The sequence below is a fragment of the Pimephales promelas genome, chromosome 25, assembly GCF_988280905.1.
Source record: "Pimephales promelas chromosome 25, fPimPro1.hap1.1, whole genome shotgun sequence".
NCBI classification, from domain to species: domain Eukaryota; kingdom Metazoa; phylum Chordata; class Actinopteri; order Cypriniformes; family Leuciscidae; genus Pimephales; species Pimephales promelas.
Genome location: NC_142793.1, coordinates 19,387,278 through 19,413,607, shown reverse-complemented (window position 1 = coordinate 19,413,607; position 26,330 = coordinate 19,387,278). Strand labels below are relative to the sequence as shown.

Below are 26,330 nucleotides of genomic sequence, written 5' to 3'. Positions count from 1 at the left end.
TTGACCAAACAGATTTATATCGGAACATAAACATCATTCTGATGGAATAAAATAATTCAATCACTGTAAATATCCAACTGAAGTTAACTAAACTTAATATTTAAAGTCAAGCACGAATACGTACTTTTTTAAAGTTGAAACAACACATTTCATTTCACATTTCTTATTCTAATATTAAAATTTATTTAAATCATTTTTTGCAGTTTATAGTGGCTCTTTAGCCAGAGATTTGTATCAGACAGGGTGATTATTATGTACTAAAACTAAAACTATTTAAAATGTTTTTGTTGATTGAAATAAAGCTTAAATAAAACCAAAATCTAAATGTTATATATATATATATATATATATATATATATATATATATATAAGCACACAATGAAATGAATAAGAAATTAAACTAAAATAAAAGATAACTAAATAAAAATATACAAAAATATTAAAGCTATAATAACACTGGTATCAGAACAGAATCATCATACTAAATAAAATAATACATTAAAATAAAATAAAGAACATAGGCTATGTCACATATAACATATTAAATAATATATATTATCAAAATTTGTTAGCGTCAGATATATTGACTGCGGAAAAAAAGATATGTTCTTTTAGATTTGTTTGGGATGGAGGAAATGCAGAAGTGGGAGGTGTCACTGAAGCAGTACCTCATAAATCAATTATGGCATCTGAAGCCCACAACCTCAGCTAGCCAGACCCAACTGCTGAAAAATGCACTTTTATTTTCTAAAGCTTTTGAAATCATGAAGCAAGTTCCTTAAGTCGCCGTTTTAATGGCATGTCAGATGAAAGTCCTCATTGTGAACTGTTGTGAACCTCGCTTACAGTGAAAGCAAGCGCAGGGCTGATTCACTTTGATGGATTATAGTCATTTTAATAATGGAGCTAAATTTGGACTTGGATAATGGCAACACCCCGTCCCACCTGTACAGTACAGTATTGTGGCCTCAACAACAAAATAACTCGATTATCTGTCCCGCATGTCACTTTCTATTCTAGCTGCTACTCATGTTTGAACGTCGTGAAGTGCATTTTTGCGCCACTTGCAACTGTTTTCAAACAGGTTTCGCAAACACTCACCCATCTTATGGCCCTTTCACGCCGAGCGTTTTTACACTTTTGTAAGCGCAGGTAAGCTCAAATCTAATTGGACGGATCGCCGTCGCGTCATACATCACGCTCAGGTGAAAAGGCCCTTTAAGGGGATGTTACATTGACCTTTTTTAACCCTTAAATGCATGAATGTTTCACCAATCATTATTACATATTCGGGTCTTTAGCGACCCGGATCTATATCTAACACGGATGGATCTGTCTACCTGTCGTAATAATATAATATTACAGTAACAATTATTGAAGTATAAAATAATGCTACCCTATCTCACGACCACTTCGTACGAATTCGTACGAGTGATTCAAAAGTGGCTAATTCGTACTAATTCATACGACCTCACTCGTACGAATTTGTACGATTTGTCTAAACCCACGTGACGGTTATGTTTAGGGGCGGGGTCAGGGGTAGGTCATTCGTACGAATTCATACGAATTGGCCAATTCGTAAAATATGTACGATTTAGCAAAATCGTACTAATCCGTATGAGGTCGTACGAATTGTTACGATTAGCCACCTCGTAAAATTCGTACGAATTCCCGTGAGATCGGGTTAATGCATGTTTTGTTACCTTTTGGAGCTTGAAAGGGTTTCTTTTGAGCAGATCATCATCATCATCACTGTCCTCATCTGGCTCATATTGGCAATCTCAACCATATTCTGAAAACTATCATTTTTTTCAACATTTTCAAAATCAATATTTTATTCAAGGGCGAAAGATTTCCCGGCAGATTTCGCAAAAAAGATTGACCATCAGAAAGGTGGTTGGTTTGAAAGTAAATTATGCATGAACTGTGCTACATGCTTTGCTACACTACTGGCAGTAGACAGAACTTTCCACCGAAATTCCCGATCAAGATAACGCTAACGGTAACATGACCGTACCGTTATTTTTCGCTTGTAGGCTACTGTAAGTCTCTTGGACTTATACTGACACCAAGTGGAGTTGAGGCAGCATCACTCAAAACTGGAGTCATTATCTCATCTATTTTTTAATCTATGATTCGTTTATCTGTAAAACTTTAATGAAGAACAGATTACTTTTTAAATCATTTTCAATGAACGTTGCCCCCTATTACATTGTGACTAACTACATTTAGTATGATTGACTACAATTATTCCACTAACTAGATCTGTTTTCCATAAACATGAGACAATATTCCAAGCACATTGGCCCTGAGAACAATATGAGATGATGACGGAGAGTGACGAGAACAGAAGAATCACGGAAAGCAGGGAATCGCCAGGGAAACAGGGGTGACAGGGACTGTGAGAGAGGGAAAGGCTGTTTCTGCCTTGTTGCTCCAGAGATTCATTGCTCTCCTCATCAATCATGGAGGGCTGATGAAATTGTTCCTGCCCAGAGAGAGCCTCATGGCTCTCATGTGCAGAGTTGGCATAAATCCTGCTGGCAGGGAATAGAAGTGGATTATATCGTGCAAATTAATTGTTGTTTGAATTTGCCACTTTTTCTTCCTGCCCGCGGAGGGCTTGAAACATGAGCAGCGTATTGTCTTTTTCTCATAGCATTTTTTTTTCAAGGAACCATGTCAAGAATTTCGAAAGGGGAAAAGGTTGAGGATCAGCCTCGGAGAGCATTGATCTAAATATTCCAAGCAGAAGGTCAAAAATGGACATTTCTTTATTATCTCAGCCAGAAAACCATAAATTCCCATAAGCACATAAATTTCCACACCTTCACTGAAGAACAAACAAAAGAGCACCGCGTTCACCTGCAGATCAGTCATGTGTTCCGTTTATTTTTAGACCACTTCCCCTTTGTTTGATCGGTCCGGAGCTGTAGACAAGCATAGGGATGTCTCTCTCTCATTAGTGTTTAACACAGGACTCTTGTCATCAAGGTCAACAGGACCCCTGTGCCTGTTGAGGAGGGCCTTGCCAAAACTGAAGACGCATGCAGACAACAACTTCTTTATTTTCCTGCTCTGGTTCAGACATTCACTGTCCTTTGCCTGACCAAAAGGTGATACATATTTTTGCATTTGTTGGCTTACAATTTAGTTATATGATAGGTTAGTGCTACATACAGGTATGATCTTCAATTGATTGTTTATTTTTAATGGTGTTCATTTTATCTAGCCTATACCCTACTTTTGAAATGTATTGCGAGACATTTGCAAAATTACACAAATCGGGTTTTGTGTCTTGGAGACACGTTGTTTAGTTTGACCTTCTGAGTCTGACAATCATCCTTTTATGAAGGTTAAGCAAGCAGGCACCTAAATTACAATTTGTTGTCAAAAGAAACACTTCCTCTTATAAAAAAAAATCCTCTGCGTATGCTACTGTATGATTTTCTTTGAAGGTAGATCGATATTTCAATGGTAAATCAGCAACAAGAAAAAAATGTATTCACCATTTCAACGTGTTGAGTAACTGTAATGTACTGACTGCTACTAAAACTCACGAGCAGTGCAATACTGCCCTCTAGAGGATTTCTAAGAAGTCATTACAAAGTATTGGCCAGATGATCCTGTTGTTATTGTCAAATCTTTCATTTCCTTTCTAAATCCAGAATGCGGGTCAGCAGTTTGCTTACATGGCCTAAAAGAATATGATACTTTTAGGGCTTCTTATTTGAACTTACATAGCTATACATGATGAAGATGCTTGGGGATTAAAGAAAACCAGAGTATTGCAGTCATCCAGATGGACAATGCATGCCAAACGGTCATCAAAGCGTCCGCAGTTGTTGAATACAATTAAATGTTCAATTAATGAACAAATCGTTCTTTTGATTCGGGCGTGTTTATCGAATCACTTCACAAATGTGGGTCTGACTGAATTGCACATCTAAAGTAAATGGTTCTAGAGTCAACGGGTGTGTTCGACTTGATGCAGCGCTGTCGGTTAGAAAAATGTGTTCTAAGTTGAGACAGCTCCGACGTCACGTGACTGTGACGTATGCCATCAAAGAACAGCGAGAGCGATTCGAGAGCAGACGGCTGGCTTTCTCACACCTTCATCATAAATCTGTTTTTTTTTTTCTAACAGTAAAAGCTCTTTTCATGTAGTTGCGAAGTTATTGTGTCATGTTTTTTTTTTATAAAATGGATAGAAAAAAACTTAGACCCTACTTCATTGATCAGGCTTATGTTGAACTTTATTACTTTTTCAATCCCACAATGCAATGCAATAACGAGTGTGGCCTGCAACTGATGTAGTCCTACGCTCAACGGCAAGAATACCCATAATGCACTATAAGGGACATGCCGAATGAATTAATACCCGAGCAGAAGATGGCCCCTGTAGCTGAATAATCCATCCATTTTCCGAACCGCTGGTCCAATGTGGCTTCAGCATAATATCATAAATCCCTTTTTAAAAATATTATTAAATTGTTTAATTGAGGTTTATGCATGCTAGTTTCCATGACAGAGTTCAAGATTAATCTTTAAATTACTACTATTGGAGCTGCCAGTTTGCAAACTATCAAATGATTACTAAATGGCAACGAACTATGCAAAAGCGGCAGCCCGGCACACTCAGTGTCCGGATTCACTCACTCGTTTTCATTTACTTTTTCAAGAGGGCGAAATTAGTGGAGTAATGTAGGGAATAGTGATTGAGTGTGATGGGGGCGATTTCACACAGCCAACTACTTTGACGGAAAATATTTACTCGAACCGAGGCCGAGCTGTTCAGATGAACCGATTCCGGAAAAGACTCGGACTCACAGCACACTTGTTGCATGTGTGAAACAGTTACAGAAAACTCCTCCCATGGCCCGCCCTCGAGCAGCGCTTCACAGCGGAGCATCTTTCATTCTTGACTCACACGATGAATACTAAGTTGACAAACGGGCTTCTTAACCCTTAAGGAGTTTTACCTTTATGTGTAGCCTATGGGTTTTTACACTAGGCTAGCGTGCGTTCGTCTAAGTTGCATTAAGAGTACAAATTTGTGAGAACTGTCGCGGAAATTACAATGTGGCCAAACTAACATTCAGTTAGGACTGAGAAGAACAAGCGGGTAAGTGCAACATTTAACGCAGTAGCGTCTTGAGGTCCTGTATAGGCAACATCAGAGGATAACTTACATAGAGAAGAGTTACAAAACGTGCAGAACTGAATGCCAGTTGAACTACTTATTTCTTACGTTGTAATCATGTTAGTTAATGTCATTAATGAATGTTATTAGGAAGTCTTGCAGAGTAAAGCTCAACTTTTATGGGATTCTTGGGATGTAGATGATTTCTCAACATAGGTTCCTACATTGGTTTTGCCTCAAAAACTAGTGCTCTACAACATTTTCGGGCATTAATTTATAGGCAAATTCGGAGAAAACATTTTTTCATTTTACTTAGAATAATTTTCTTATATTCCGTGGAACAGAAACACAGTGAAAGTTAATGGGGTCCAATTATATTTTGGACAAAAAAAACCCCTTCAAAATATATTTTATGTTCCACCACTTCTCAAGGGTGAATACATGATGACAGAATTATATTTTTTGCGTGAATTGTTCCTTTAATGAGAAAGGAAAACTTTGAAAGAGTGTTTTTCATAACCCAAACAATACTTTAATTAAAAGTTTCCGGGCTCACCAAAATTAAAACCAAACTAGTCATAGTTGTGATGTGGACTTCAGCTGCTTTTACAGAATTAGAATGAATTATTTAAAGGGTTAGTTCACCCAAAAATGAAAATTAAGTAATTAATTACTCACCCCCATGCTGTACCAACCCCGTAAGACCTTCTGGGCCGTCAAGAGGCAGTCCCTTAGGAGCCTATGTGGTAGTTATACAGCTCTCAAATTTAATCAAAAATATCTTTATTTGTGTTCCGAAGACGAACGAAGGTCTTACGGGGTTGGTACAGCATGGGGGTGAGTAATTAATGACTTAATTTTCATTTTTGGGTGAACTAACCCTTTAAACTTTATAGTGTAAATGGGCCTTCAAAAAGTTGAGGCTGACTTTGAGAGTCCGTTTAATGTACTTAAGCCAGGTCAGCAGTTGGACGCGGATGATAAATTAGACTGTTTACTCTCTTCTGGTCATGCTTTGAGATGCTGCAGCCTTAATTGCATTACCTAACTGCCCTGAGTACTTGCTCAATGGCTGTTATTACAAGTTCACCAGTCAACCATCAAACCAGACAATCCATGCCCCAATTCACCAAAACACTTGGTGAATAAATTAAGAAGCCAGAGCTAAAAGAACGAGATTATTCTTAAGGAGCATCACGTGATGCCTTGGTTAGTGTGATTTATGACCAGAGGCGCCCCATAAGCTCAATTCATGCGAATTATGTATGCGAGTGCAGAGAATGAATCAACGGCAGTGGGAGTCTGCAGCATGGCTTGCTTTTGACCTCATAATTAGCAGATGGTGAGTATGGATGCATAAAATTTTCATTCATAATGTGAGACTGTGAATGAGCTCACTTCTTGCAGAAGGAAATTAATGATGGAACAGATTTGGTGTGCCATCTGACATGACATCATTGCCATCTTCTTGCTGGGTGGATAAAGTACCAATTTAACTCATCATAGGCTTTACAAAGACAGCCTATAATTGAAATGGAGCCATTGTTTGCCTTCTCATGGCACCACCATAGTTGCCATTGCTGCTCTGATTTTGTCAGTGTGGGAACCGACCGAACCTATTATTAGGCAGTTGAGATAAATATGTAATTCTTCAGTTGCTATCTGGTATCAGATGCGTGTGGGTTCGAGTTGTGATGCCATCAAGGGTGAGTATGTGAGCAAGACAGCTTGAGTCACAATTCTGGAAAGCACGCATGCATAGGAAACCAAGAGGAGAGGTGTTTGAACGTGTCAGCATCTGATAAAGGCATCTGGTTAACTGCATCCTAACAGATTTTTGGGTTTTTTTTGCGATTATCAGATACTTCTACAGCCATAAGTTCACAAGGAAGCCTCATGTCAGGCTTTGCATCAAAGGAAGTGTGCTTGTTTGTATGGTAGACGTTCTGTGTGGCTTTCACTATGACAGGCATCGATATAAATGAGTCACCGCAGATGAACTGTGTAAACAACTGCACTTGCGGTGGTTATGTGTGTGTTTTTTTGCGTCACCCTTTTGGTGTACCTTGTGGGAGTTTTTGCCTCTAACGTGACTTTCTGTATCTCACATTTGTTCTAGCACGTGCCTGTCCTGAAGCATGGGGTCCTTACGAAAGCCCAGACCGCGTTTCATGAGCTCGCCTGTGCTGTCAGACCTTGCCCGCTTTCATGCCAGCTCGCCAACATTGCAGCTGTCCAACGCTAGCGTTTGGAACAGGTGGGTGGTTCTCTTTCCCAAGGATGAAAAAGAGAAAAGGCATTGTTTTATTAATTGCCATGAGATTTGAGGATATTTTTATTGCGTTTTAATATACACAATAGAGATTTTTACAAAGAAAGTTCATTAAAAAATCTGGTAATTTTGGGGTCACACCACTCGACCTTTATTTCTAAAATCAAGTTTATATCTATCTAGTGATTATAATTATGTCATGTATTGTAACCATCAAGTAAAAACTAATGACATATTTTCCTTATGCCTTGAATACATGTGAATGTACACATCTTAAGTTAAAAGTTTGTAAATACAATATGCAATACAATATGTATAATAAGTAAAAAAGGTTTATTTTTTTGCAAATATAATGAATGACTATTTCAAGATATTATTTAGTTTTTAGGGAGTGGCACCATTGCCACATTTGACATTTTGCAACTGAACTGACCTTATTTTTCATAAAACATGGCAAATTCTTAGAAATGTATTGTTTTTTTTTTATTATTTTGGTTTCATATGGGTCGGAAAAACTTTTACACCATTTTCAAGAAAAGTTTATATCCACTGACTCTAAATATGTCATGTAGTGTAAACATCATGTAAAAACTAACCTTATATTGTTATAAAATGGTCTCAATTTAGATAAGGGTCAAATTCTTACCAATTGCAAACTATTAACTAAACTTTTGCCTTAATAAACTCCTAATTACTGCTTATTAATAGTTAGTAGGTAGTTGTTAAGTTTAGATATTGGGTAAGGGATGTAGAATATGGTCATGCAGAATAAGGCATTAATACTGTACGTGCTTTATAAGTATGTATGCTAATAAGCAACTAGTTAATAGTGAGAATTGGACCCTAAACTAAAGTGTTAAGACTTACTGATCTTGACACAGAGTAATAAGCGTCTGCAGGAGTCCTCTCAATGACATTATGTCCTGTATAATTTTTTTACCACGTGATTTGTATGTTAATATTAATAAAGTGTGCCACTTTTGTTCAAATAATTTTTTCTAAGAAATAGTAATAAAATATTATGCTTTTAAAAACTTTTCTTTCCAATTTTATTATTTTAACGGGAAAGGATTTTTTACCTTTTCTATTTTTATTAATATTCATTATTCATATATCTTTCCTGTAGCTATCTTAGCTTTAAAATGATTTTTCAGGAAGCCACGAACTTTGCACTAAAAGGGGCGATGTTTACAGTAAAATTGGAACCTTGCTTTGTAACTTATGACTTCATACTTAGCTTGCCATATTTAGTCTTTGGGGAAAACCCTTTAGAGATGGTAAGTTTTTTGCAACAGCCTTTGCCTTTACCACTTCCTAATGGAAACGAGACCTCTCTCAGGAAGTGTAGAGCAGGATGTTAGTCAAATCTGTGGTCGGTTGGCAGTGAAAGTTTGCTGGCAAGCAGACAAAAATGCTGACCATAGATATGAACAACAGAGACAATTTCCCTGACACAGGTGACATTTCTGGATTCTGACATATTTTTACAAAGTGAAAGTCTTGCATATAAGGCATGTTTTGCGTGGAATTTGCTTGGCTTGCAAATCATCAGTCAGGCGTATTTGAATCATTTTCTGGGTCATTTTTGTCTTGCAGTGTTCAAACGGCTGTAATTAAAGTCTTCCAAGGTGGGGGGCTGCAGACCAATGAGCTTTACACCCTGAATGAAAGCATACGGTAAGACATCAATACAGAGAAAACCAGCCATGTACTCAATTCACTTTCAGGGCTAAAAGGCGGGAGGGGGTGTTTTTGTTTTTTGCAAGAAGAATTGTGATTGTCAAAACATTTGATAACTGAACACAATTTCATTAGGTTTACTGACAACATGTTGCAATGTTTACATGGAACAATGATAAGTACTGTGTTTTTATTAGGTCTGGGTTTTGACACAGATTCGATTCGGTTTTGAATCATAAGCTTGCAATTCGAGTCCAATCTCGATTCAATTCGATTCATTTCAATGTGGTAAAGTACATATTAATATTTCTCTCTCAGCTGCTTTAAACTTACGGTAACCCCGTCAGTTATTAAAGGTAAAATTAATATACAATCATTAATTAAAAATACAAAATTTGTAAACAATTGAATGAGGCAATTTGTATAATAATGTAAACGTATAACGAATGTGTAATATAGTGCCTATTTTATGCTCAATACTCCTCTCTAAAGTTCATTTTTCTGAGGTAAATGTAATGTTACAAGCTGTTTTATTGGCTTTTTTCCGCGGTTGAAACGTTGAAGATTACATTAGTCGTGATACGTAGGGCTGTCAAACGATTAATTGCGATTAATCGCATCCAAAATAAAAGTTTGTGTTTACATAATATGTGTGGGTGCACTGTGTATAATTATTTCATATATTTATAAATACACATGCTTTTATGCTTGTATATATTTCAGAAATATTTTCATGTATATACTGTATATAGATTTATTAGGTCTGTCAAACGATTAATCGTGATTAATCGCATCCAAAATAAAAGTTTGTATTCACATAATATATGTGGGTGCACTGTGTATAATTATTTTATATATATAAATACACACTCATGCATGTATATATTTAAAAAATATCTTCATGTATATACTGTATATAGATTTATATATAATTTATATTATATATAAATATAAATATTTTATATATAAATAATATTTTTTTTCTTAAATATACATGCATGTGTGTGTATTTATATATATATATATATATATATATATATATATAATTATACACAGTGCACCCACATATATTATGTAAACACAGACTTTTATTCTTGATGCGATTAATCACGATTAATCGTTTGACAGCCCAAAGATTTATATATAATTTATTATATTTTATATATTAAAAAAAAAAAAAAAATATATATATATATATATATATATACCAAATAATTATACACAGTGCACCCACATAAACACAAACTTTTATATATTTTATTTCAATCGCGATTAATCGTTTGACAGTCCTAATGATATGTTTCTGTAAGTTGAACTTTATGCTGTAACTAGTGGTAAAGCGGAAGAGATGATCGGTTCACGTGCCGGCTCTATCTGTATGCATTATTTGAATTTCGTAATAAAATTTGCATAATTTGTTTCATATTATCAAATCATATTCATACATCCATTTGTCTATCTGATGTGCAATGTTTTTTTCACTGTGTGAAAAAATAGACGTGTGGCGTGAGAGTGTGAGAATGGTGTCAATTTTGTGAGTCTTGCAAGGAGTGTGCAAGTTGGCAGCCCTGTTTCTGATCTCTAATCAAGTCATGATCTGACTTTTTTGAATTAAGTAGGCAATGACCCAGAATAAGCTAGAAACCACATAGAAACACGCTAAAACCAACAATCAACATTTAGCAACCACCCACAACACCCTAGCATTGTGCTGGTGAGTTTTGTACAGGCAGCATCATAAAAATGTACTTTATATATAAGGGCTCATCTCAGCTGTTAAACTTTTTTAACAGGTGGCTTTTGAGGACCGAGTTGGGATCATTCATCACAGAGTACTTTCAGGTAAAATGTATTTCAGTCTTAAAGACATTATGAAGTGAATTTGAAAAGTTACTATAAAAATTGAAGTCACAGAGAGTGAAGTGAACGGGACATTTTTTTGTAGCATTTAAAAGCATTAATGTGTGTGTGTGGATATATTTTTTACAGCGTTAATTAACAAAATTGTTCATGTAAGTTCACAGTGCATTACCTAATTTTAACAGATACAACTTACATTATTAAATATATTGCTGAAATAAACATTAACTATGAATAATAAATGCCATAGAAGTATTGTTCATTGGTCATAGTCCTGTTAATTAATGTAGTTTACTAATGTTGACAAATAAAACTATATTGTAAAGTGTTATCCACCATTTTTACAGTTGTTTTAGGGTTAGGGCTGTTAGTAAGCATTTTTAGACTACACTTTTTTAATTGTTTATTTCATATGGCCTTCCTATTGATATGATGAGTATTGGCTCCATTTACTTTATTTTACTCATATTATCCAGGATCAACTCTTGAATAAGGGTCTGATGGATATTTTGGAGAAGATTCAGCTTCATAATGGTTAGTGCCAAACCAGATTTTCTTACTCATTTCATGGCCAGCATGGGCTTTAATAAGGTTTTATACAGATGTGTGTAATTCAATGACTCCCTGCATTCTTTTCTCCTTTCTCACGGCCAGATGAAAATCGTCTCCAAGCGCTGTCTGAGATGTGGGTGAGGTTTTTCACAGAGATCCTGCCAACTCTTCAAGCTATTTTCTACCCCGTGCAGGTATTAAAATGATCTCACCTACCATTCAAAGTAGTAGGTCAGAGTCAAGTTACCGACTCTATGGCTTTTTGGCTGTGTGTGTAGGGTCAGGAGTTGACTGTGAGGCAAATGGCTCTGCTAGGCTTCAGGAACATGGTTCTGTTGAAGCTTCCTCTGGAGAACATGTTTCAGGGCTCCTCATACCCTCCTCCAATCACACAGATGCTGCTGATCCTGCAGGTAAGGTCTCACTGGCAAAATGGGCTTTCAATTAAATTTGTCTGCCTAATGCTATACCGTAGAAAGGTGAAATTAATTTAAGGAATGGGTGCTAAATGAAAAAACGCTGTTGTCTTCCCTTTTGCTCAACACCCATAATGCACTGGGCTTATTGCCGTCCAATGAGACTCCCAGCAGACTGCTATGGATGCTCTCACCAGAGTCAAATGCTTTAGTAGGAAATGCTTCTTAGCTAACTTTTAGTTATAATGGTGTCGACGTGTATTTTTCCCAGGTGTAAGAATTCAAAGAGTAAACGTTTAACAGGAATGAGTTACGTTCGGTTTCCAGAGAAGGATCCAGCGCGTTGTGGCTGCTAAAGAGTTGTATATACGGAGAGAAAAATTGAAAATCCTCTGTTTGTAGTCAACATTTGCAAACTGGATGACCACCAACACAGTGTTTTATGCCAAACAGATGGGAAAAACTGAAAGAAACTGCTGTGTTCATGAAAGTCCTGGAGCTGTCAAAACTCGTGATGTACGGACAACAAGTTAAACATTGTTCATTTACATTACTGATATTGTAACAATGCAAAGCGGTTTGAAAATTGGGTTACACTTAAAGTTTGGTTTACATTTAAAGTTACACTTTAAAAATGTCCACGTTTTTTTGAAGCATCATTAACATTTCCACCACATCTCAAATTTTGTGATGGAAATTACATTTTGAACATTTTTAAGCAGACTTTTCTGTCCTGCTAAGGCTAGTTTTATAGCAAATTTAATTAATATTTTCACCCGTCTGGCATAATTTGACAGTTACAGCTTGATGCACAATAAAAATAATCTGATATCAAAATATATTTACCTTAATTTTTCTTTAAGTGCATCCCATTTCGCCAATCTATGATGCTTTGTTGTATAAATAGTGTGAGTAGTTTGTTCACACTAAAAATTCCAAAAAGTACACTTAAATATCCAGATGACGCACTTAATCAACCAAAAAAACAAATTGTGGAAGGACCCTTCATGCACTCAACTGTGGGAGGGGCTATCAGACTGATGTTGAATGACAAAATAACCTTATGAAATTTATACACTAAACAAATAAGTACATACTGTATTGTAAGTTTATGGGGGCGTTGTTTGGACAGTTTCATGCATCTTTCCTCTCTTATATCATTTTATGCTCTTTACTGACACTGTTGCACAGTAACATTTGGGGAACAAAAAAAATTGTCTGAAAAAAGTTCTTGAGATGAAGCCACAATTGAGAGACAGTTATAATCTGTGTAAAAATAGATATAAATAAGGTAATGTTCACACAGTAAATATTGCAATTGATTGTGTTTATTATACTCATCATCATCGGTCTAAAAAATTTAATTATATTTTTATGATTATTTTCATATTTTTAGATTTACAGGCAAGGTAATTTAAAGTATATATAACAAAAGTAATGATGACGACATCCTTTTATATTAGGATTGTTAGTAAAAGTATTATAAATATATATTTTTTTATAGAGCTGAAATAAAGAATAAGATGAAAACTATAGCTGAAATGTTGCCTTGGCTAACTATTTGATATAAAATAATTGTAATAATTATTATAAATAATTCCAATTTGAGTACTAAACTTGCTAAAACCGAAATAAAAAATCAATTAAAGCTAAATAGAAATATTAAAAAATAGTAGATATAATAATACTACTATAATACTGCTTTATATATGACAAAAAGAAGAGTTGAAATCCATTTTATTAAAAATCAACCACTGTTTATGTCCATGTTATGCAAACATTTGTTAACACACAGGTGAGAATTAGAAGCAGAGATATGATGATAAATACTGAGAATATTCCCTGAGTGGCAGTGTGGGAACATATTCATATCTGCTTTGTGCGGGTGTAATCTCAGACCAGATACCAAGCACCTTGACCCAGCATTCATTTTTAAAATCAGGCTCCTCTATACAAAAGAAATTTGTCAGCTTTGTTCCTGAACAGGGCTGAGTACCACAGGGATACAGTGTCATGCCTAAGGGTGTAATGGTGATGCATCATCTGTTCCTGAAATACTCCCACTTGTCTGCAGCTTTCTTGGGATTGAACCCAGATATTTAACTATTCATCTCCCGGTAGACTTTATTTTGGATTCAAATTTTCATTATGTCCAGGGCATTCATGAGCCTAACGGACCCACACAAGAGTATTTCCGACTGGAGAGACTGGTGGACATGGTTGTATCTCCTTACCTGAGTAACTACCTCTACACGAGCCCTAGCGATTCCTCTTCAGGTGATCATTCATTTTATGCTTTATCTTCTTCTGCATTGTGGGTCAATGACATCATGCACTTTTGTCTGGGTCTATTCATTTATTCAAAAATGCAATTAATATATACAATGAACTGAATACACACTATTGCTATGATGAGCACGTTTTTTTTTATTTAATTTTTTTTATGTAGTTTTTGATGAAACACTTAACAATGAGGTTTTATCTGTTAACATTAGTTTACATTTTACATTTTTATTCATTTAGCTGACGCTTTTATCCAAGGTATTTACTTCCTGTTTTCGGTCGAAGTCGACAGTAGTCAATTGTTGAGTTCGCGCGCGTGATCATTGGTAACTAAGCAACAGTGGAGACTCAGACTGTCAGCTGTCAGCCAATGACGGTGCTGTGTGGTGTTCTGAGAATATCAGCTCAAATGGATAGTTGTTGAACACAAGATCGCGCACGCGAACTCGACAATTGACTACTGTGGACTTCGATCGAAAACCGGAAGTAAATATAGGTATGGGAGCTGGCTAAATTAACATCATTTTTATTAATATCTTTCACATCTACTGCAGTCAGATTGACCTTGGTCACTCTTAAAGGGATACTCCACTTTTTTTGGAAAAAGGCTCATTTTACAACTCCCAGTTAAATTGTTGAGTTTTACCGTTTTTGAAACCATTCAGCCGATCTCCAGTCCTGGCGGTACCACTTTTAGCATAGCTTATCATACATTATTAAAGTGCACAAGACCATTAGCATTTCTAAAAAAAAAAAAAATGACCAAAGTGTTTTGATATTTTTCCTATTTAAAACTTGACTCTTCTGTACTTACATCGTGCACTAAGACAGACGGAAAATGTAAAGTTGCGATTTTCTAGGCTGATATGACTAGGAACTATACTCTCATTCCTGCGTTATAATCAGGAAACTTCACTGTCGTACCATGAGTGCAGCAGGCGTGATGTTATGACGCAGCGCCTGAAAATAGTGCACAGCTTCCAACGTGACCGGGACTAAGTTTGTGTAGTCATCGCGCCTGCTGCACTCATGGTACGGCAGTGAAATTTCCTGATTATTACGCAGGAATGAGAGTATAGTTCCCTGCATATCAGCCTATAAAATCGCAACTTTACATTTTCCATCGGTCTTAATGCATGATGTAACTACAGAAGAGTCAAGTTTTTAATCGGAAAAATATCGAAATTACTTTGTAATTTTTTTTGGCAGAAATGCTAATGGTCTTGTGCACTTCAATGATGTATGCTAAGCTATGCTAAAAGTGGTACCGCCAGAAACGGAGAATCGGTTGAATTGGTTCTAAAACGGTAAAACTCAACAGTTTAACTCTGGGGGAGTTGTAAAATGAGCCTATTTCCAAAAAAAGTGGACTATCCCTTAAATAACACCACTCACATGGCTGTGCACTCGTAATGACAAATCAAGGATGTTAAGAGGCAGGTTTAGAACATGCCCCATTGAAGTTAACAGGGTGCGAATTTTAAAAAGACGATAACACGGTGTAGGCAACACCGATTTTTGTCGTTTTTGTCTGTACTGACAGCACTCCAAATGTACAAAAAAATGAGCTCAATGTTAAAATTGACCAGAGTTCTCCTTTAAGAGTGTTAGGATCAAGAAGTCTCAAAAATGTAAGATAATTTGGCCTTTTTATGACAACGCAAATGTCACGTGGTGAATATATGTAATCGATGTGTAAGGAAAATGGTATTTTATTGAAAATGGTAGTGAATATTATATTCTCCTCCACAAAGCATGAGAGTATAACACAAGAAATCTTAAAACTCACGGGACAGGCAGGAGAAACTCAGGGAACAGACTAAACATCCACTAGAGTCAACGAGGCAGGACAAGGAATGGAGGAGACAAAGGGCTTATAAACACAGAGCAAACTAAAGAGCTAATGAGAACATTAAATAGACAACAGTTGAACGGTATCATTCATCAAACTCACAGGGGAAACTAGGTCAAACTTAGTATAACAGGAACAAACACTGAACAGAGCAAAATCCTGACATAATGACACCGCATGACATATTAAACATAAACAGTGTTTTTTTAAAACCCATATAAACGCCAACAAAAGCAAAAAGTAGATTAGTCAAACTAGATTTCCTTTTTTTACGTCATTGACCCTAGTCTAATTTCTGCAAGTCCATGTTGAATCTAACCACTGCCATTATGGCTTCTCCTGCAGAGGATCATCTGGAAGGCTTGGTTAACACCCCACACCCCACTCAACCTGAGATTATGGTGACACACTTTGCCCACGAGTCCTTCCTGGCACCTCTAATCGAACACGAAGGCGAAGCCTATTTGGAAAGGACCGGCGGCGGCCGACGACACACTGTCGCCAATGTGCATTCGGACATCCAGCTCCTGTCCATGAAAAACAGGATGTGTTCAGAAAAAGTCAAGGTCAGGACGAGCAAGAGCAAAAAGACACCTAAGAGTTTCTACAGCGAACAGGCCTTTTTTGACTCGCGACCAGGTGGCGTGGAAATCCTTCGAGGTCAAAGCACTGCAGAGATGAAGTGTGGCTTAACTAGTTAGAAATCTCTCTCTCTCTCACACACGCACACACACACACAAAACGCCCACTGCAATCTTCTAAAGTTATGATAGCTGAGACAAGCTAGAACCTGTTGCATTTAATACAATATGAAGTCTACTGCTGTTTGGCCTGTCAGTTTAGCCTTTTGTGTGGAGGTTGGTTGAAGAAGTTAACGGTTCAGCCCTTTCTTGTAAAGCACACAGAAAGTCACACTTTTTTTTCTGCTGTGGAGGTGGTAAAGATGTGTGAAAATATGCCCTGGTGTGCTCATGTTTTACAGTGGTACAGTAAAAACCATACTCGCATCATAAACTTTTCTGCACTTGCTTGCAGTTCCTGTCTTCTACCCTCTCTTTCTTAAGTGATCTCATCTCTTTGTAGTGGAAACTAAACATGCTGATATGAAAAATTTTATGAATATTTTTGTTATAGTTATAGTTTTATGGAATTTGAATATTATGGTAATTTAAAAACAAAGGCATTCATGTGTGGATGTAAAAGAATGTATATATTTCTAGTAATAAATGTAATGAAGAAAGTGATTTTGAATTCATTTTGGCATTTGATTGTTCGGTGGACATTAAGTTCATGTGATCGTTTCTTTGCGGCTAATGTTCCTTTAGCAGATTAGCTGTTAAGGAGCTTTAGGTGTTGTTTTCAAATGTTGTTAGCCTCAGAAAGCCTTTGTGGCAGTGTTTCAGCACGTGAGCCCTGCCAAAGAGCCTTTTGGATCAAGAACATTTGACCTTGGTGAAGGTAAGAGCGGTTGAAATGTTTTTTTTTTGTTGTGGATCCATATCATTTCAACAGAAGTATTGCAGATGTGTCAAATTTGTGAGAAGGTACCAGATTGACTGATGAAGTTCCTCTCGTGACTTAGTTCAGTGTAATCTTATTTGAGGTGATTAGTTCTGTCCGGTTTTCTTATAAAGAAGATATGAACATTGAGCTGCCAAAGGGCTTGATTTTACTGGACGTAAGAATAAAAAAAGAGAACCATTTACTGATCTTTGGTGCCATCTTCTGGTTATTTTACTGGATTGCAGCTTTCTACAATAAATATAAAATAGTTTCTGTTTCTTACTGTTATTTTTTTTTTTTTACAAATGGGGCAGTCAACGTTGGAAGTGGATCAGAAAAGTTAAACAATCCTAAAAATTGACAAGAACAGGTATTATTTTTTTTAAATAATTTTTTAATAATAAATAATTATTTTATATATATATAAATTATTTTTATATACTTTTATATACTTTTTATTTATTTTATATATATAAATACACACGCATACTTGTATATATTTAAGAAATATTTTCATGTAGGATATACTGTTTATAGATTTATGTATAATTTATATTATATAGAAATAGAAATATTTTATATATAAATAATATTTTTTTCTTAAATATAAATGCATGTGTGTGTATTTATATATATCCAAAATAATTATACACAGTGCACCAACATATATTATGTAAACACAAACTTTTATTTTGGATGCGATTAATCGTGATTAATAGTTTGATTAATATATATATATATATATATATATATATATATATATATATATGTTTGTGTGTGTGTGCTGTCAATCCATTAAAAAAAATAGATTAATCACACATTTTTCTGTGATCAATTGCAATTACAAACACTTAAGTTTTTAAATATTTTAGATTAGATTATTAGATTAATAAATCATCATATTAGAAGGATTTTTGAAGAATTGTGTCAAATTGATCCATATTTATCTGTATTCATTTCCTATGAAATTTTGACAACGCATTATTTTTTGATACATTTTTGTCAATAATAATATCTATTTTCTCTCAACTTTATGGATTACTTAAAAAAAGTGACACAAATGCAATACACAGATCTGTACTGTGAAGTAAAGAGTAACCCACTTTACTATCCATAGACTATGGGAAAGGAAGTGTGAATGGCAGATAAATGACAACTGACACTATATAGCCTAGCTCACATGACAATACTATTTGTTTATTAAAAAAGATTTAGCACTTCACATAATGTTAACGGGATAGTTAACCCAAAATAGACAATTCTGTGATAATTTACTCACTCAAGTTGTTCCAAACCTGCATGAATTTATTTCATCTGCTGAATTACAAAAGAAGATTTTGAAGAATATGGGGGTAACCAAACAGTTGGTGTTCCCCCTTGACATTGACATGACTTCCATAGTATGGAGGGAAAAAAACACTAGTCCAGCAGATGGCGCTCTCAAACAATGACGCTCTCAATCACGTCCCAAAAGCGCGGAAGTGACGTTCATCCCGCCGCCGAACGCACAGAGCAACAAACCCAAGCTACCGAACTGCACGCGAGAGCAACGTTTACTGTGAAAACAATAACACGCACACGGCCCACATCTTTGCTTTCATAGCGTGACGCGTTTGAGCACATCTCGAGCCGATACAGCGATAATATCACAGAGGGAGCAGCAGAACTGCCGAAATCCATTGAACCCCGCGGTGAAGTCGGACACGCTGATGGCGGCGACAGTGGAGGATCTCTACCGTAACTACGGCATCCTCGCCGACGCAAAAGAGGATCTCAGCACGGTAAACAAAGCCTCGTATATCTGTGCTGTCGCTCAATATAGCAACAATAGTCTTTATATATTCCGTTTTGGTGGGTTTTTTTTTTTGTTAAATGTTAAAGATTGGTGTGTCTGCGAGGCCTCCTCGGACTACTAGCTCATTAAAGCCTGCGATAGTTGTTTGTGTGTTTTTGAGTAAATAAGCTACCATGTTCATCTGCGAGCATTTGTGGTTACTGTGCATCGACGAAGTTTTCATTCTGTGTGCAAACAATGAAATACTTTTGTTGAGGAGAAAGCTATCAGGCTATTGCTACGCTGTGAGCGCAAGTTAGCGTGTTTGTGAATTTGTGTTTCCGCTGTCCAGCGCACTGAAATACTGATGAATAATTAACAGCGTAGGATAGGCTTTCAAGAGGAAGGATGAGTGAATTTACATAATGCAAATCTTGTTATTCTGGGGAAAAATTTTCAAATGTGTCCTTATTCAGAGAGCACTACATCAAATGTTTGAAATGTCGAATGTATATCCCTTACGAAGATTAACCACTACAAATAAAACTAAAATACCATGGTTTGTAGTTAAACTATGGTTATGCTACACTAATCATAGTTTAACCATGGTATTTGTAGTGAAACTGCTTATACAGATGGTAATTCACCCCCCAAAAAACATGGTTACACTTTTGCTATAAAACCATGGTTAATTTTCGTAAGGAATGTTATGTATTTATATACTCTACAATAAATAATTTTATTTGACCCTTCCTCACCTAGGCTGCATTTATTTGATAGAAATTACAGTAAAAACTTTAATATTGTGAAATGTTATAATTACCAATTAAAATAATTTCTATTTTAAGATATTTATAAAGTAATTTATCCATAAGATAGCAAAGCTGAATCGATTTTAATTGGTGCTCGGTTAATAATAATTGTTAGTAACGGCGAATGTTATTGGCATCTCGGCAATCGATTACATTTCAAACTAATTTCTAATAAAACGAATATTTTAAATCGACTCAAAATTCAAGATATTATAAGAAAGATTAAAAAACGTAATTATTGACCGGTTGTGTGTTATTAGTCATACCGTAACTCAATGCTTCATGTATTAAGATATGTAGGCCTATTAAACTTAAAATACATTAAAACAAAAAAAAAACATTGCTAGTATTTTTCAATTATCATGGTAACTCTTTACAAAAACATTTGTTTTGTTAACATTAGTTAACATCAACTAACAATGTACAGGACTTCTACTGCATTTATTAATCTTCATTAATGTAAATCTAAACATTTACTATCACATTTTAGGATACTTTGAGAGGTAAAAATATATTGCTCGTTGTTAATTTATGCATCTTCAGATCGATATTATTAAAAGTCACTTATATTTATGTATTGTTTTTCAGCACAAAGATGCTTATCAGGTCATTCTGGACGGCGTTAAAGGAGGTCCAAAGGAGAAGCGACTGGCCGCTCAGTTCATTCCTAAATTTTTCAGCAGTTTTCCAGAGCTGGCCGATGCAGCCATCAATGCACAGCTGGACCTGTGTGAGGATGAGGATGTGTCCGTGAGTACATCATCATGTCAGGGATTTGCATGTTGTGGGTGGATACATCAGAAAACACATCTCTTCATTATTGGGGGTTCTTTTCTGATCACAGATCCGAAGGCAGGCTATCAAAGAGCTCCCCCGTTTCGCATCCGGGGAGAATTTACCCAGAGTCGCAGACATCCTCACACAGCTGTTGCAGACAGGTAGCCTACAGAGATCTCACATTTACTGAGAACAAGTACTTGCATTTGTGCATAAACATCTGAATGACTTACTGTTTTTCCAGCTGTTTCATGTCTTGTCCTCTCTTCTAGATGATTCTGCTGAATTCAATCAAGTTAACACAGCTTTGATCTCCATATTCAAAATTGACGCGAAAGGTATCTATTTCCGTTATGCTCTCTGTGCGTTGTGTAGAATGTGGTTTCTGTTAATTCTACATATAGAATAATGATTGTTTTTGTAATTTGTCTTTCATGGCTAATAGTCTTATGTTGAAGGTGAAGTTTTTGTCCTCTTTTACCCTGATGTCTTTTCTTTAAAGGAACTCTGGGAGGCTTGTTCAGTCAGATCCTGCAGGGAGAAGATATTGTTCGAGAGAGAGCGATTAAGTTTCTCTCTACTAAATTGAAAATGATGCCAGATGACACAATGACAAAGGAGGTTGAGGATTACATCTTCATAGAGACAAAAAAGGTTAGCAGCACTCCATTTAGATTTTTATTTCTCGCCATTCATACATTACTCAAAAGTTTAAGATCCGTTAGATTTTTAACTTTTTTTTTAAACAAAGTCTCTTCTGCTGTCCAAGGCTGCATTTATTTGATCAAAACAGGGATGCAAACAGCGCCTCCCACTTTTGTGACAATTGTGATGTCAAAATTGCTTTTCTATTTGGAAAATTGTAAAATGCAATTTATTCCTGTAATGGAAGCTGAATTTTCAGCAGCATAACTCCAGTCTTCGGTGTCACACGATCCTTCAGAAATCATATCAGTACAATGATTTGGTGCCTAATAAATATTTCCTATTTTTTTTTCCACTTTATTTTTAAAGATTTTAAAAAAAAATTATATTTGAACAAAATTTAAATTAAATAACAAACAGATAGACTGACCAAGAAGGAATTAACCTCTATAATGTGAAGACATAATACAGTGAATCATGTTCCTTAGTTACATATTAATTGAAATTATTATATATATATTTTATAATATAAATGGCTATTATCTATTTATTTGAAATAGATTATAGTGAATGTTTCAATTTAATTTGAGATGACGTAGTTTTAAACAAAAATCATGAATTATAAATTGAGAATTTTTTTTGAAGAGTCACGCCACATGATATTTTACAACCTGAACTAACCTTGCCTTGTCATAGAAAGTGATGTGATGAACAAAGTGTATTTTGGCCTTGGATCATCCTCACTCTTGACCTGTCTCTCTCTCATTGTCTTAGGTGCTAGAGGATGTGACGGGGGAGGAGTTTGTGCTTCTGATGCGTATCCTGTCCGGGCTGAAGACCATGCAGACCGTGAGTGGGCGGCAGCAGCTAGTGGAGCTGGTGGTGGAGCAGGCATTCCTGGAGCAGGCGCTAAACCCCGCAGATGCTGACAGTGTCGACCGGCTCTTACAGTGCACACGCCAGGCCTTGCCACTCTTTTCTGTGAGTGAAACCACAGCAACGGTCAGCACTTAAAATATCTCTTGCATCACACCGTGGTGGATGTGATCAATCAATATGGTTTTGTTTGTCCAATAATCAGCTATTGAATTAGTCCGTTTCTGGCAAAAATTCAGAAGCCTGAATAAATTGTTCAGCATCTGAAACTAATGAAGGGCGTTTTCTGTTAAATGCACAACTTGAAACCATACAAAAAGAAAAAAAAATGATGTAGCCTTAATTTTATTTTTATAAACAATATTTAACAAAAATAATGGTTTTTTTTTTTGTGTGTGTTTTTATTGTTTTATAGCTATATTGTTAATGTTTTCCATTCTTTTCAAACTTTTTGATTTGTTTGTTTTGGTCATGTCTTCCATAAATATATTTCATTAGTAATGGTGCAAATCCTAATTCTTTTTGTCCTTGTCTCCTCCAGAAAAATGTGCATTCTACTCGCTTTGTGACATACTTCTGTGAATTTGTTCTGCCCAATCTCAGTCTGCTCACCAGCCCTGTAGCCGAACTGGACATCCAGCTTGAGGTGTGTATCACATGATGGAAATCACAGAAGGATCATTGGTCAAAAATTGTCTGAACCCTAATATAATCTCTGTATATTAAGCTTGGATATGAAAGCAATTTTACATGGGGGAAAAATGAGACGCTTTTGTTTTTATGAATGTCCAAATATTAATAGAATCCTTGAAAAGAAAATCTTTCTGCTTTGCAGGTACTAAAGTTGTTAGCAGAGATGAGTCCGTATTGTGGGGACATGGACAAACTGGAGGTTAACCTCAAGATGCTTTTTGAGAAGCTCCTGGTAAAAGCATACATTGAACTCCTCAATTCAGAGAAGTTTTCCACTTCAACCTCTTTCTCATCAAACATCCATGTCATGTTCTGTGTTTTTGTTCCCTTTCTCTGTCCCCTAATGCTTTCAGGAGTTCATGCCCCTGCCACCAGAGGAGGAGAATGGAGAGAACGCTGCGAATGAAGAGCCCAAACTACAGTTCAGCTATGTGGAGTGTCTGCTTTTTAGCTTCCACCAACTGGGAAAAAAGCTACCTGACTTCCTCATCGACAAAATCAGTGCAGAGAAGCTGAAGGACTTCAAGATCAGGTCAGATCTCACATTATCTGCAGAAAGACAATGGATGTGTTGCTACTAGAATTACTAGAATTGTTATAGTATGAATGCAAATCATTAGTACCAACACTAAGATTCATGATTGTCAATACCAATTTCGATGCTACAGAAAGACGCAAATAAATGAATACTTCTGTTCAGTGAGGACACATTCAATTGATCAAAATTGACAGTAAAAACATTTATATTTTTAGCTTCTATTATAACTTTCCAGTCATCAATGATTTCTGAGAAAAAAATGTATCACAGTTTCCACAAACATGAATCGGCACAACTGTTTTCAATAATAATGTTTCTTGAGCAGCAAATAAGCAGTTTAGAATGATTTCTGAAGGATCATGTGACACTGAAGACTGGACTAATGATGCTTCCATCACATGAATACATTTTTATTTTATTAACTTCAATGACACAGACAACAGCAGGAATATTAGGCTGCTGTCACTTTAAGACCGCATGCACGGTCTGAATATACTGACACACATCCGCTTTCTTTCTCAACTGTTCACTTATGACATAACCGAGAGAATACGTGCCGAGACGGGTATTTTGACATTTTGTGTGTGTGTCGGTTCAAGCGCAAGTAAAGACGAATCGATTTCGGTGTTCAAGCGCTGTCTGTTTCGCTCCTCTCTCTCTCGTGCACGAGTCCTGATTTTCGACTCTTTTTCCGCGTTTAAAACCATTTGAATGTGTAAATTGGTAAGACAAAACACGTCAAAATGATAAACTTTCACTCTATGATGGTTAAACTGAGCAGTTAATCCACGAATCACATGCGTGCCGAATCAACTGCGATCATCAATTGCGATCCGTTGCACCCCTAATAATTAATAAACATATTTATTATCATCCTACGCCAGTAATTAAACGTGTCCCTGTCCCCAAAAATGTTGGTACTCAAAAGCATTTTCTGATGCGCGCTGCTTATTTTTACCTCATGGGAACCAGTTTTGTGCACTCCTGATTATATACTTGCTTTGTGAAGGGCAGGTCAACAGTGCGTTCAATGATTATTATTTTTTGTTTATTTCACAGGTTACAGTACTTTGCACGGGGACTGCAAGTATATATTCGACAACTGCGTGTTGCTTTGCAAGGCAAGACTGGAGATGCACTGAAGACCGAGGAGGTATATCACACTTTTTGCAGGGATCTTTAGTCTGTAAAAGTAATAGAATTAATCTAAAGCTTCATAGGATTTATAAAACCACTGCAGAAATTCAATTCTACTTGGATCCAAGTTGTTTTAAAGAAACTGGGAAAGTCACGTCACATGACAATAGAGCTGCACGATTAAACGTTTAAAGGGCTCGTATCATAAATAGGGGTATTTTAATTAGACAATGAGTGTCAGATATCAGGTAGTTAGCCAAACAACTATAAAGGCGGAACACTTTCTACTGACGGGTCGACAGCAAAAGACAGAAAACAGTGCTCCGGTATGGTCCGTTTGAAAAAAGAAAGAAAAAAAATCATGATTTTCAATGCATCCAGAATTGTGCAGCTCTTAATAACTTTCAATCACTTTTTTTTCCTCCACAGAATAAAATCAAAGTTGTGGCTTTGAAGATCACCAACAACATAAATGTTTTAATCAAGGTAACATTGCATTATTTTTATAGCGTTTCTTTGCCGTTTTTATGTAGAATTTTGAACGCAAGATTTTATTCGTTTTCTCTTCACTAGGATCTGTTTCATAACCCTCCGTCCTATAAAAGCACAGTCACTCTGTCCTGGAAACCGGTGCAGAAGGCCGAGGGGGCGGCAGTGGCAATTGGGTATGTTCACAGATCAACTATGGCATCCAGACATCATCATGTTTAGTCTGCTTATTAAAGTTTTTGCCATGATCTCTGTAAATCCCACAGCCAGAAGAGGCGCTCTGGAGAAGACATGGGGACAACAGCGACAACAAAGAAGCTTCCCACAACTTTGCCCAGGAGGGACGCCCGGCAAATATACAATCCGCCCAGCGGGAAATACAGTGCAAGCATTGGGAACTTCACATATGGTGAGTGTCTAATCCAATCCTATGCAGTAGTACTCTGTGTGTGTATAACTGATCTCTGATGTCATCTGTGCCCTCAGAACAACGAGGAGGCTTCAGGGGCGGCAGAGGCCGGGGCTTCGGAGGAAGAGGGAACAGAAGCCGAGGCCGGATTTATTAAGTGGACTGCATATGTTTCTATACCCATGCAATTGCATTACCACAACACAACAATATCCCTGCTGTGTTGACACTGTTTCTCCCTGCTCGCCCTTCCAGCGTCTCACAGACCTCCATCCATTCTGTTCCTCTCCACGTTGTTTTGTTTTTTTTTTTTTTTTTTTTTTCTTGGGTGTGTTTTTGAAAATCCATACACAGCTTCTTTTCAGTGGTCATCCCTTTGGTTAAAAATGTTTGGATTGTTTGTTTTTCTTTCTGGATCATCATTGTGGAGCAAAAGACTGCCAAGGTGTATTTGATTTTTAAGTGTTTTTTTATGGTGACGCATCCTTTGTATCTTTTTTGTTTTTTTTTACTTTTTAATTTTTACGAGCTGTTGTTGGTTCAAAAATCACAAATTTGTAAGACGTAAAAAATAATATCTTTCTGAATTTTATCATAAACTTGTGTGGGTCAAATCTTA

The 26,330-nt window shown here is 36.3% G+C and overlaps 2 protein-coding genes across 3 annotated transcripts; both read left to right on the top strand.

The window, feature by feature from the left end:
- Positions 1 to 4,901: 4,901 nt before the first annotated feature.
- prr5l (proline rich 5 like) lies at positions 4,902 to 17,840 on the top strand. The gene is made up of 9 exons (XM_039658170.2): positions 4,902 to 5,125; positions 7,263 to 7,400; positions 9,012 to 9,092; positions 10,889 to 10,937; positions 11,432 to 11,489; positions 11,610 to 11,701; positions 11,786 to 11,920; positions 14,080 to 14,200; positions 16,404 to 17,840. The coding sequence occupies exons 2-9, from the start codon at positions 7,282 to 7,284 to the stop codon at positions 16,757 to 16,759; spliced, it is 1,011 nt and encodes a 336-aa protein (XP_039514104.1). The 5' UTR covers positions 4,902 to 5,125; positions 7,263 to 7,281; the 3' UTR covers positions 16,760 to 17,840.
- Positions 17,841 to 19,061: 1,221 nt separating this feature from the next.
- On the top strand, positions 19,062 to 26,330 carry api5 (apoptosis inhibitor 5). 2 transcript variants are annotated; one of them, XM_039658090.2, is made up of 14 exons: positions 19,062 to 19,342; positions 20,736 to 20,897; positions 20,992 to 21,085; positions 21,197 to 21,262; positions 21,427 to 21,578; positions 22,344 to 22,550; positions 22,987 to 23,091; positions 23,281 to 23,370; positions 23,492 to 23,670; positions 24,736 to 24,829; positions 25,243 to 25,299; positions 25,387 to 25,478; positions 25,569 to 25,711; positions 25,789 to 26,330. In XM_039658090.2, the coding sequence occupies exons 1-14, from the start codon at positions 19,271 to 19,273 to the stop codon at positions 25,866 to 25,868; spliced, it is 1,593 nt and encodes a 530-aa protein (XP_039514024.2). In that variant the 5' UTR covers positions 19,062 to 19,270; the 3' UTR covers positions 25,869 to 26,330. The 2 variants fall into 2 exon arrangements, with proteins under 2 accessions (XP_039514024.2, XP_039514023.2); XM_039658089.2 differs by having other exon boundaries at positions 22,344 to 22,571.

Coding starts and splice junctions, on each gene's coding strand:
- prr5l (XM_039658170.2), top strand. CDS start 7,282: ATGGGGTCCTTACGAAAGCCCAGACCGCGTTTCATGAGCTCGCCTGTG. Junction 11,702..11,785: donor CTATTTTCTACCCCGTGCAG/GTATTAAAATGA, acceptor CTGTGTGTGTAG/GGTCAGGAGTTGACTGTGAG. Junction 11,921..14,079: donor AGATGCTGCTGATCCTGCAG/GTAAGGTCTCAC, acceptor CATTATGTCCAG/GGCATTCATGAGCCTAACGG.
- api5 (XM_039658089.2), top strand. CDS start 19,271: ATGGCGGCGACAGTGGAGGATCTCTACCGTAACTACGGCATCCTCGCC. Junction 22,572..22,986: donor TGAGTGAAACCACAGCAACG/GTCAGCACTTAA, acceptor TGTCTCCTCCAG/AAAAATGTGCATTCTACTCG. Junction 25,479..25,568: donor GGGGCGGCAGTGGCAATTGG/GTATGTTCACAG, acceptor TAAATCCCACAG/CCAGAAGAGGCGCTCTGGAG.